Source organism: Protomyctophum bolini, assembly GCF_963924005.1.
Source record: "Protomyctophum bolini genome assembly, chromosome: 12".
Taxonomy (NCBI): domain Eukaryota; kingdom Metazoa; phylum Chordata; class Actinopteri; order Myctophiformes; family Myctophidae; genus Protomyctophum; species Protomyctophum bolini.
The window spans coordinates 22,958,674-22,971,975 of record NC_137873.1 but is presented as its reverse complement, the minus strand read 5'-3'; the positions used below and the strand labels follow the sequence as shown (position 1 = coordinate 22,971,975).

Here is a 13,302-nt window from a genome sequence, read left to right as displayed (position 1 = left end):
TGGTAGTTTTGTGCATGAGTGTGTGTGTGCACGCACGCGTGTGTGTGGGCAGGCTGTGAGAGGTCACTGGGGTGTATCTCTGCTCTGCTGGGACTGCACGGTTCCAGGAGAAAAACAACAAGGAACTTTACCGTGTGCACTGAGCTCGCACACTTACAACACACATACAGTATAATACTGGCAAACAAACAATGTTGGACTGGAAGACAGTACTTTCAAATACATTCTCATACATGCACACGTGGATGTGTAACACCATCTGCACACGTGCGCACACGCATACGCTCGCACACGCACACGCTCGCACACACACACACACACACACACGGTCTGGAACCACTTGGCCTGGGTTATTAGGACCAAAATAAATAATCAGGCTAACAGCCATTGATATTCAAGGAGAGGATACTGAACAATGATTACAGGATGAACCTTCATGCAGGACAATTTGTTTTGGTGTAACGCTTCCAGCAACCGGAAACAATTTGCTTAATCCAGCCAAAAAACAGAATACGAACAAAAAGTAGAACATTACGTAATCCATTATTTATCTACAATCCATAAGACACAAAGATGTGTATATTATACACAACTTGTAAAGAAGAAGCAAATGTGACAAACGAGGATTCGTACAAAAACCCAATTATTCAACTTTATTAACATCGATGAGTTTTTTTTTTCCTTTTCAGCAACATCTTTTAAATTCCAGTTCGTTATCAACAAATAGAAAACAGACTGTGTATACAACAGGTTGAACCCCTACAGCACTAAGCATTCACAAGGTAAAAATGAACGATTTCTGTCTCTTTTCGCCAGCGCATTTCAACAAGTCCCCTCCCCGCCCTCGCAGGCCTAGGATCAGACGCTCCTCCCAACTACGCTGCATGGATGAAGCCTGTACTTTTATACTTAAGTGCGCGATGGTGCTGCACACCGAAAACGGCAAGCTTGTAGGTCTGATATTTTCGGCGTGGGACACACAACGTGGAGCCAAGTACAACTCAGGCTTAAAAGCTGTGCTTGAGGGGGATGTGACAGCCAGAGTTGAGGAGTCACGTCGTCCTTTTTTGTTGGGGGTGGGGGTCGGGGTGGGTGGCGTGTGGGGGTTGGGTGAAGGGGTAGGAATTGTGCTGTTTTCCTCAGACGGACAAACGGGCTGTCAAAAGGTTACTATGATAGTACAGTAGATACAACAGTGGATTTGTTTTTTTTAATTTTTATTCCATTAATACTCACGCAAGGACAGCAGGCTCTCTGCGGTTTCTCTATGGACTGGTACTGTCAGCAGAGCAAATCCTTTATATTTTCTTCTTCTTGTTTTTGAACAATATACTTTTCCGAAGCTGTGTATATATCTATGTATAATTGTACATATATATAATCAATCATAATTATATATATATATTTATATATATATATTTATTTATATTTCTATTTCTGTATAAAATAATAGCAGGTTTGAGTCCAAAGGGCTGAGTCTCTCTCCCTCTGCTTAGGAATGGTTGATTCTGTACAGGTGGGTGCCAGTGTTATTTGGCTGCTCCCCCCTCGGCCCATGCGAGACACCCCTGCTCCTTCGGTCTGAATGGTTCCACGGCGGGCAAGCTGACCAGGATTTTGGGCAGCGAGGAGGTAAGCGGGGCTTGAAGGGCAACTGTCTTAGATTAGAGAGGATGTTCATTTTCAATTCCCCTTCGGGGGGTACAAAAGTCTGTTTTGTTGTTGTTGTTGTTGTTTTTCTCAGGTAAGTTCTCCGGTATGGAGTATGAAGGCCTCAATGCCATAGGCTTCTGTTGGGCGAAAACAATAAAACAAAAACACCCGAAATACAAATAAAGATCATGTGCTTTCCAGTTCTGTACACACCGCTGATTTAGTGTGGTGTTAGCTTGATTCACTTTCAACTATCTACTGTGTTTACATACAGTACAACATCTAGCAGATGTATGCTCTGAAATGATTTTGTACTCTTTTTTTTTCCAATAGATTTTAGATTTTTTTTTAGAAACAATGAGTGAAAAGGCGTATCAAAGTGACCCCCCCTCCAGCTCCATCTCGACTGAATAAGACCATATAACAATAAAAACAATGTGAGGAACAGCACAGAACGATAAACAATAGTGAATACATAAGGAAAACTGAGAACAGCAGCTGAGAGAACAGTGGTTCTCCTGAATTAGTATCTAGGAACGTGATAAAAATACATGTCCCTTGTGCTAAAGTAACCTAGAAAAATGACAAAAGAAAAGAAAAATATAAAGACGTACCAATTATGAAACAATGCCAGGCTCAACAGCGGGCCTGTTTTAAGACAAAATAAAATGTCCGATGTTAAAATGATTATTAAAAATAATAACAACCAAAAGAATAAAATAAAATAAAAAATTAAATGACGCGCTAGATAATAATAAACATTTGTCATAATGATATTTAATAATAGTGACGATACAAAAAAGGAAAAGAGAATCATCTCTTAGTGCTACCAGTAGCCTCTGACAATCAGGGGGTGGATTGTGGGAGTTTTGGGGCGGGTCGTGTCGACAGAACAGGAAAGCAAACCGCCAAAGTCTTAGCTGTCGCTTCCGTACAAGGGTTGTCTTTTCTCTTTCGATTATAGTTTTGTTTTGATTCGTTCTTCTCTGTTAAAAGCAAAAAGCAAAAATCGTCATGTGTTGGTTTACATCCGCGTGGATCTCTGCGATTGGTTTTCGGACCCGTTTCCCGGGTCCGTGAGTGCGTTCCCTCTCCTCCCCTTCCTCCTGATAGCGGTGAGGGGGGGCGGGGGCGGTCAAGGTAGGTGGGGTGGATGGCGGCTGAGATGGGACACTTGGCACACACTCCTGAGAGGTTTTCGGCGGGTGGGGGAGGCTGCTCGGTGGGAGTGGTTACGTTGCATAGTGGTCGAAGCTGCCCAGGTACTCCAGTGCTGCCCTGTAGCACAACTGGTACTGGTCCTGAGGAGACACACAGAGGGACGTGAGGCGTGTGATCAATCACCAATCATAACATGACACAATCGTCTGATCACAATTATTTTGAGATAATCACACTTATAATCGCAAAATAATCGTCATGATCGTTTCTTTGTTGAAAATGTAAATGTTGAAAATTGTCTATTTCCACTATTTAAAAAAAACATTTTGAAGGTATAAAGTCATTAAATATGTCAATCATTTATTTGTATATGTAAGTTATTTATTATATCTGCCCTCACTGTGCAACTTTTGCTTATGAAGCCGAAAAGCCAAACAGGAATGTAATCATTATTTATATTAATCCAATACCAAAAACACAATTACTGTAAATCGTTAATTGCAATTATGAACAATGAATCGTCAAGTACAATTTCATGACTGTGACAGCCCTGATCATCAATCATTTCGACTTCCCACTTGCTGAATGCCCTGTGCGCCGACCCCACCTGTAGCTCTCACCACGTCAGATACACATCCTAGTATTGCCAAGAATTGTTCTCGATAATACTAGCTTGATCCGGGTAGGTAACCATAGAGACAGGGCTAAGGAAGAGATGATTTCCACGCCAGCAGGGCTGTGTAGTGTAATGTTTCCCAAACAGTGGAAACATGGACCTATTGTTGTGGGTCGCGAGTCACTAACTAAATATCCCTATATTTTGGTTTCCTACATTTTTGTCTCTGAAGGCATGGGGAGAGAGTATGTTTTGCACTCCGCCCGTGAGTGTGTGCGTCCGTCTGTCTGTTACCAGCTAATCTCCGGCACCGTTAAGCCAGTCGATGCCAAATTTTGCACACACACTCCCTGGATGCCAAAGATGAACCTCTGCCCCAGATTTTCCAGAACGGCCTATTATAGCGCCACCAGGAGGCCACAACTTGACCTGCCTCCAGCGCCCACAGCATCTCCAGCGGGAATCGAACCCAGGACCTTCTAGCTGTGAGGCGACAGCACTACCGACTGTGCCACCTTGCCCCTACATTTTGATTTTAATCATTATTTAAAAATAAAAAATATCTCATTAAACGGAGAGCCCGCTGGCCAAGTGGTCCAGGCGCATGCCACATATAGGCTTAGGTCTGACAGCGTGTCGCGTGTTCGAGTTCCGTTCATGACAACCTTTGCTGCATGTCTCTCCCCTTCTCTCTCTCCCTTTTTCCTGTCCATCTTCACTTCATACTATCAATAAAGGCAGAAAAGCCTAAAACAAAACCTGGTGTAGTGTGTGTGTGTGTGTGTGTGTGTGTGTGTGTGTGCGTGCGTGTGTGCGTTCACTGGGTTGGAGCTGGGACTCAGAGGAGGAGGAACAGTAAGTTAAGAGTCTCTAACCTCTGTCTGCACCATGGCAGGCCGCTGGGTGCGGAGGGTCTTCACTGTCTGGAAGAGGTCCACCACGCCCTCGTATCTCATCCTCTCCAGCACGATGCTGAGAGTGATGAACACACCTGTCCTGCCTACCCCGGCACTGTGAGAGAGAGAGAGAGAGAGAGAGACACACACACACACACACACACACACACACACACACACACACACACACACACACACACACACAAAGGAGCGGCTGTTAATTTTTGTTATAGTCATGTATTATGGATAGCGAATTAATAATACTTAGAATTCCTCCAAATAAGTCACTGACTTGTGTGTTTTTATCTTTGACATTACTGGGAGAACCATGTACCTGTTTTTCTTTTAACGATAACGTTATTAGAAATTAAATTAAATTCAATTTGTTGGGGTTCTTTACAATGTTGAGAACATACAATATAAATGAAACAAAAAGTGGGAGTTTCATTTCCAAATAATGCATTGGGGATTAGAGTTTGGAAAATAAACTGACGTCTGCTTTCACAGACGGATCGATGGTATGATTGGATAGCACCTGTTATGCGTCTACTCAAGCTGTCAGCTTGTGAAATAGTCATGACCAGAGGAGCTGAATTGTTTGTTTGAAATATTGACAGATGCATTTGAGGTAGAAACTATGGAGTATAAATTAGGAGTTATGCGTCGTGCTGAGGTTAATCCCACCAACCTGGCTGAGGACGAGCTGCGCCTTGAGCTACTGTCTACCGAGTACCGTCCTATCATCTGAATATCAAGTACTGCCCTATGATCTGTCTATTATTGAGTACTTTCCTATCATCTGTATATCACTACTACTACTAATAATAATTAAATAATAGTAATAATAAAATACCTAGAATGCATCCACACATAACCGAGAGCATGTATTAAGACTTTCATGTTAAGCACTATCTAGCTCAACCAATTAGGAGCTGCATTTAACCTTAGATGTGTTGCCTCCTAAAGCATTAACTTAACTTACCTGCAGTGTACAGTGATTGGTCCATCCTGTCCAAACTGTTCCTTGGTTTTGTGCACTTGGCCAATGAAATCAATGAAGCCTTCACCAGTTTTTGGCACTCCTTGTTCTGGCCAGTCAGTGAACTGGAATTGGCGGATCGTTCTGGACTGGCCATCCTGATGACAAGGGAAACAGAGCATGTTTAATACAGTATACAGTCTATGGAAAAAAGACCCTCTGACACATGGAGGGTCCTTCTAGTGGAGGCCACTGGTTCTCAATGTGAGGTCAGTGACCCCCAGGGTCCTTCTAGTGGAGGCCACTGGTTCTCAATGTGAGGTCAGTGACCCCCAGGGTCCTTCTAGTGTAGGCCACTGGTTCTCAATGTGAGGTCAGTGACCCCCAGGGTCCTTCTAGTGGAGGCCACTGGTTCTCAATGTGAGGTCAGTGACCCCCAGGGTCCTTCTAGTGGAGGCCACTGGTTCTCAATGTGAGGTCAGTGACCCTTGAGGGAAGTCCAGGGGTTCCGCAAATTATTGATATTTTAGCACCAAATGGACCCTTATGGGTCTGTAACTGAACATTGAGTGTTTAATGGACCAATATGTCATTCATTTGGCGTGGTTTTAACCCGTATTGTACTTTTATCAAAAATCATCAATAACGTATTCAATCAATCAAAGGTTCCTTTCTTTTCATTTCCGGAAAAGTAACAGTTTTGGACATACAAGTTTTCAACCTGACAGCGACGACATACTGTAGCCTCGCTACCAGGCTTTAATTTTCGTCTGCGCAAAAGCGACGATATAACGGGTGTCGAGCGGGGGTGCTGTGAGCCGGGAGACCAAATACAACCACCTCAGTTGTATACACTATATTGTGCCCAGGACGTCCCCACACGTCTTCATAATTTCACCCGTAGGAGGCCCAGGATGTCTGGACACGTATTTAGGTCCTTTTTAATGGTATAAAATGCGACCACTAAAATCCATTATTTGACAGCGGCCGTTGCTAGGCAACACCTTGCTCAGAGCTCCTGGACATGTTTTCGTGCGTGCAGCCATTCACTTCCTTGTTTGCAGGCCGACAAAACTTGCTATTCTCTCTAAATCTACGGCGCTCAACATGGTTTTGATCAGAATGCCGATGTTCTGTCCTAATTTCGGATTTATCCAAGCATCTCGTTTGGAATATTAACGCTTCTAAAGAGAGATGAGAAATATTAGCACGAGGTAGAAATGGAACATTATACCTCCCGGTTTTGGGGGGAAATGGAAGGCGGGGTAAAAATCTGCCTCATCTGCTGGGCACTCTAAGGCCTTCATTTAGAAAAAATGTTAACATTCTCTACCATACAGACTGGACAAAATAAACAATTTATTCACGAATAAAGAGTACGGCTTTAACGTGCTACTCAGGATGTTGCAGTGTACTGTGGACTGGTGATGACATGCAGGCCTATATATAACCCAGTGAAAACCCTGCATCACAGGGAGCTCCAGTACTGGCCCTAAGGGAGTTAAGGCTACACACACATCATGGCTGGCTGTCGGGTGGAAATCTTGTATGTCCAAAACCATTCCTTCTTTCTTGTATGATGAAATAGGGCGTTAATTTACTAAAAAGCAACAAAAGTTGAAATATGGAGATATGAGGTATACTGCCAGACCATAATATATACAGTCACACAGTCACACACACACAGTCAGAGTCAGTCTCAAAGCATCATACCCTGGCGTCTGTGACTTTGAACTCTCTCAGGATGTATTGAGGCATGTTGTACTCAGCCATGGGGTCCACCACGAAATACTGGTACCTGGCTGAGCGCTCTGCTGGCCAGTACTGATGACACTTCTCCTGGAAAAACGAGCAAAGAGAAGCTTGACACACCATTATATCCTTCACAATAGCGACGACATCCAACACTCTTCCATGGCCCGATTTATACCCTGTAGCAAGTGTATATAGTATATATACACTATAGAGTATATACCAGGCTTGAGGTACGTACCATACCAACATCACTTTCCGTTTGAAATGTGTCGTTTAAAGTGGCACAGAATAGAATAGAAACATTTCCCCCCATTATTATTGTTTTTTTTTTTTAAATAAATAATAAACACATTTAATTTAATTTGGGAGTTTGGATGGGATGGGAGGGGTGGGGAAATGTGCATGATGTACTTATGTAAACATTTTAAATGTAATAAAGAAATCAAAATAATAGGCAAAATGGAGTATGTGTGGAGATTTTGCTAAATGACCTCTGTGGTTCACGGTGAAAGTTTGCCTGGCAACAGTGCTCCTAATTTACAGAACAAATTAATCAAATGGGCTAAAGCTGTATCAAGCCTGTTAGAACAGAAGGGTTATTACCAGCTTAAATCACTGACAGATTGTACGTGCAATTGTTAGCTGCATGGTAAGCACTTCATGTTGGTGTTGTGCGTATGCGTTGTTTGTGTGAGAGCAGGTGTTCATGGACATGGTTGTATGTATGTGTGTGTGTGTGTGTGTGTGTGTGTGTGTGTGTGTGTGTGTGTGTGTGTGTGTGTGTGTGTGTGTGTGTGTGTGTGTGTGTGTTCCTACTTACGCGTCCCATCTCTCTTAGCTTGGTGAGCATGACAACAATGGTGGAGTTGTGCTCCCATAGCATTCTCCAGAAGTCTTCTGTGGTCTCTGCCAGGGGACCCTGGGTGGCTAAGTAGGCTTTCTGCTGCCTGTAGACAACAACACCACACATAGTATCAGACACAACACAACATTACACTTAGTATCAGACACAACACAACATTACACTTAGTATCAGACACAACACAACATTACACTTAGTATCAGACACAACACAACATTACACTTAGTATCAGACACATCATCAGATAACAGAAATTAACCTCTCTAATGGTAGTTAATAATGAAGGCTTCCACTTCACATTATATTTGCCTAAACATAGTGTTGAATATTATGCAGAATTTAAATACATAATTTGCTATCTTGAATTTTAAGCGATCCCAAAAACCAATAAAGTGCCATTTGATGCATACTTTCATGTTTTTTTTATGCACAGCTTTGTGTGTCTGTATAAGCAGAGCACGGAATGTGCTCAGCTGATTGGCTGAGCACGGAATGTGATGTATGATGATTCGTACAAGTGTGATTTTTTTTATAGTGTGATCTTTGTCAAACACAGACATTAAATGCCATTGACAATGAATTGAGAATTTACGTCATATGAGCCTGAGCAAATCGGCTATTTTGTGCTTCAACAAACATTAAATGCCATTGACAATGAAAAGAGAATTTACGTCATAATATGTGGATGAGCAAATCGCCTATTTTGTCCTAACACAAACATTAAATGCCATTGACAAGTTAAACAAATGGAGAATTTACGTCATACAGTATGTGTCTGCGAATGATGATATACTTTGATAAGAGCACCCCTCACTTCACACGGGATTTCTTTTTTTATCACACAGCTATACAGCACCAGAGTACAGTAAATGCATAGGCGGGTAGGCGCCATGCGCGCGTTTACATGTGGCTACAGAGCACAGAGTGAATGCACGTCTCCGTAGCTCAGGAGGATGAGCTCATTGTGCTAGTGTCCTACGTGACTTTGACTCGGCTGGATGGGTGCAGTTCTTTGGCCTGCCAGGTGGTGGCAGCAGTGCGTCGAGAAGCAAGGAAAGGCAGAAGTAAGAAGAGTAACCCCACCAAGCCTTATAGTGTATACTGTATATAGTAGGGCATTAACGACTTGAGATTTTTCCCAGTCGTCTTGCCAGACAGTAAAGTTGAAGTCGTATCGATTTATCGTTTATGGGGGGGAGGGGGGGGCGGGGCCGCGGGACGGCCGCGGAGAAAAACGACACTTGACACACTGCTGTTCAACTTGAGCAACTTGTATAAGATCTGTGTCTTTGCAACATATCACAGTATGCACTTTTCTTGAAATGTCAACCCAAAACAATAAGGACAATTAGAGGCAGAGCGCATATTATATTCAGTCAGTCAGACAGACCACATTGCTGTCATTGCTGCATGCACAAAAGACGTCAGTTTATTAGGCCTACAATAAAATAAAAAATATATGCGCTGACTGCACTGCACTCTCAACTTGAGACAACTTCAACAAATATTAAATTAAATTAAAACTCACCCAGATTATGCTTTTGAAATAAAAACGAAAATTAAATAATCCCATAAAACGGAAAATAATTAGGCCTACATTCATGGTTGAGGACGTCCACAGGTCCGTTGTCAGCGACACACTCCTGCCTTTCATCTCCTCTTTAATGCTGGCTCGCACGGAGTCACTCTCTCGGTTGATATTAGCCCACAGAGTTTTGTGGCACGGGGCTGTGTATTCCGATTCGAAAAATTTCAGCATCGCTTTGAAGCCTCTCCCTTGCGCTATACACAAAGGTCTGGTGTCTTGGACGATTACATCTATAATTAAACCTGTGATATCCCGTTTTCTTTGGTCTGATAGAGGCTTTTTGGCGTAACTGCTCATTGACGTCTGCACTGGGCGACTAGTATCCCCCTTACCGGCATGCTTGTTTTTGAGATGGCCGAGCATAACGCTTGTGTTCTTGTGGTACACGTAGGTCGCCTTACAGAGTGTACAGGACACCGTTTGTTTTTCTTCATCTAATGTGAAGTATTTCCACACGTGTGAACATCTATTTGTCGGGGTCTGCGAGCTGGTTTCACCTGCATTCTCTCTCTCCGCCATTGTTGTTTTCGTCTTGACACCTTTCTCCTTATTTTTCCCTCCACCGTGCTAAGTTCCGCCCTCTGTCTCTGTGTTTAAGTTTTCCCTCCACTGTGCTAAGTTCCGCCCTCTGTGTTTACGCATGAGGTGATTATTGGTAAAGCCAGGTTTTGCATTCCGTGTCCCACACACACAATCGCATGAAAAAAGGGGAGGAAAAAAAAAAAAAAAAAGCTCAACTTTCGACTCGCGCTGCTGCGAGTCGACTCGTGATAATTTATCGATAAATCGATAAATCGATTTTTTGATGAATGCCCTAGTATATAGGCCTATATATATACACACACACACACACACACACACACACACACACACACACACACACACACACACACACACACACACACACACACACACACACACACACAGTATATACATATACTGTGTGTGTACTACTGTTTCGCAGTAGCCACAAATTCCCATGTACAAAATAAACAGACGAGGGCACGTGCACGTAGATACACACAGACACAATAATTAATATACGGGCGTGCGCACGCACACACACCTCTCCATCTCTCTCTAATTTTAATACACACAAGCACACACCGACCCACACACCCACACCTACGCACGCGTACACAGACACACTGTGCCATTGGTGAGCAACTAATGAAGGTGCTGCAGGCTAGGCACTAATGTGGAACCGGGAGATTAGAGTGTGCTCAGGGCCTCACTCGCACAAATAAAGAAGCGATAGAGCACTGGAGAGGAGAGGACTGGGGAGAGGGGGAGTGACTGAGCGAGAGTGAGGAACCAAATTAAAGAAGAGAAATGGCAGTACAGGAATGCAGTAGAATGGAAAAGGAATGAGGGTTGCGCGGGTATAAAGTGCACGGAAAATGAAAAAAGACGAGAACTGAGGGGAGATGAGAAGAGTGAACAGCTTCTCCTCTTGCCAGCCACCAGAGCACACAGTAGAACACTTTGTACTTAGTTCTTTCTGTTGAGAGCCGAGGTATAAGGAGTAATAGAAACTCAGCAGGAGAAGTGACAGTGCTGGCTCAAGCCTCCACGCGCACACTTTCGTCCAACGGACCACCTCCCCGCCATAACAACGCTGCTACAGTATATGACACCTCCTACACGGATCCAGTTCCATCCAATTTCCAAAGAAACATTTGGAAATTACATCACGTCGTCACTCCGATTGGGTGGGCATGGGCTTCGGTAAGATATTGAAACATTGGGTGTTTAGCGCAGCCAATATATCACATTCATCCAACCAATTTCAAGTCAACGTCCAAGAGTCAAATAAATATGAGCTGCAGACACTGTGCTCTACCAAAAGGTTCGGGTCAGGTTGTGTAGGCTGGTTTTTACAACATGGAATCAAAATAAACAAAATCAGTAAAAGTGACACTGAGTAATAACTATCAATTGGATTCAACAGAGAAAGTAATCCTGCTGTATTTCTATGTATAGGCCAAGTTACACTTGGCCAGTGCAGCTAGCTAGACCAGTGGCTTTCAAATTGTGTGCCATCAAACACTTGGAATGGATCTTATTTATGACCTTTATATAATTTATGACCTTTACATAATGTGACTTGTTTTCAAATGGTACAGTATGCCCTGTAGAAAGAACATATTTTGAGAACATGAAGAAAATATATCTCCAGGGCTATTCATAAAACAACACCCAGGCCTAACAATGCCTATGGGCATGGGTGGTATCAAGGTATTATGGTATGGCCAGGATCGCTGGCCTAACAGTCCGGGCATGACGACTCAATGTAGCCTGAGAGCGCATTGCGGGTTCGAGTCCCCAGCCCAACGGCCTTTGCTGCGCCATGCGTGTCATTTCTCGTGTCTCTCTCCCCATTTCCTGTCTCTCTTCACTAATACAATCCAATAAAAGGCGGAAAAAGCTAAAAAATATATATCTTAAAGAAAAAAGGTATTATTTTTATAATAATAATAATAATAATATAATATTACTCAAAGCGCTCATTCATACATTGGGAGGTGAAGCGGCGAACAGTCGACGCCAGCGTCCTCACTTCCTCACACACCAATGGTGGCGAGCTCACACCGACCGACTCATTGGAGGCAGTGTAGGGTTCAGTGTCTTGCCCAAGGACACTTCAACATGTGGACAGGAAGAGCCGGGATTCGAACCGCCGACCTGCTCTACCTCCTGAGCCACAGCCGCCTCCTTACATAGATATTCCACCGTTCTTCTTAAGCTTACGTATGATTCATGATGACTATTTTTATATATTTGATGTATTACCATGTTTTTTGTTCTTGCTTACTGTTAAAGGAGAATTCCATGCTAGAATGCTTTCTTATCTTTCTTACCTGTCTTTGTAGTTGTTACGTAGGTGTTTTTTTGTGCAAAAACTCCTTATTGGCTATTTTCCCTACCATAAGCCCTCAATGAATTGCATTGCATTGAATGGGAATTGAATGGGGCTATGGGGTGCTTATTTCCATTGAAAGAAGTAGTAAAGTGTGCCGCTTGGGATATTATTTACATTATGAAGAGAGGATATATACAAAGAAATTATAATTTTGAGCGATGGAAATAAGCGAATTAGCACAACACCCCATAGCCCCATTCAATTCCCATTCAATTCAATGCAATTCATTTAGGGCTTATGGTACAACTACAACTACAAAGAAAGGTAAGAAAGCCTTTTAGTATGGAATTCTCCTTTAATCACTCTGGATTAAGAGCATCTGCCAAATGCCTAAATTGTAAATATCCCGAAGGTATGATTTTCAATACTGTCCAAAATACAGACTTGAAATCATGAAAATAATGCCTTGAGATAAGTAACTTTTCCTTGAGATGACTTCTTCCAACTACAAGAGCAGTGAATTAGTCACATGATGCTATTCAGCTGCCAATCTGCCAACACCACCCGCACAACAGCTCCTTTCGGCCCACGGATGTGTCACCGGGTCCTCCAGCAAGGTGTGCTCAATCTATGGAAGAAGGGCACTTATCTCCTCTCTGTTCATTATCCTATGGGCCATTAGGTTAATTGCACATTAGACACACAGCATTGTGGGCTAGACAATGTCATACCGTGTACATGCTGCAGTGACTTCTGTTACAGGCGGCCCAGCTTTTGTTTTGTTTTGAACACAAAATAGCATCATAACACCCTGATGAAATGTCAGGGAGGTGTGAAGGTATTGCTATGAATACAGAATACCGCCCAAGCCTCCTATTCTATAACCTATATAACTGGAAAAAATCACACCTGTGTGAAGTGAGGGGCGC

At 43.0% G+C, this 13,302-nt stretch overlaps 1 protein-coding gene across 6 annotated transcripts in view; it reads right to left on the bottom strand.

The window, feature by feature from the left end:
* Nucleotides 1–625: 625 nt before the first annotated feature.
* ptprfb (protein tyrosine phosphatase receptor type Fb) overlaps nucleotides 626–13,302 on the bottom strand; it is a 194,967-nt gene continuing 182,290 nt past the window's right edge. For all 6 annotated transcript variants that reach the window (XM_080777291.1, XM_080777295.1, XM_080777294.1 and 3 more), the window contains 5 exons: nucleotides 7,881–8,007; nucleotides 7,019–7,144; nucleotides 5,309–5,463; nucleotides 4,306–4,441; nucleotides 626–2,954 (listed from right to left, as the gene is read on the bottom strand). In XM_080777291.1, the coding sequence (XP_080633417.1) occupies nucleotides 2,886–2,954; nucleotides 4,306–4,441; nucleotides 5,309–5,463; nucleotides 7,019–7,144; nucleotides 7,881–8,007 (613 nt within the window). In that variant the 3' untranslated portion in view covers nucleotides 626–2,885. The remainder of the gene's footprint in view (nucleotides 2,955–4,305; nucleotides 4,442–5,308; nucleotides 5,464–7,018; nucleotides 7,145–7,880; nucleotides 8,008–13,302) is intronic.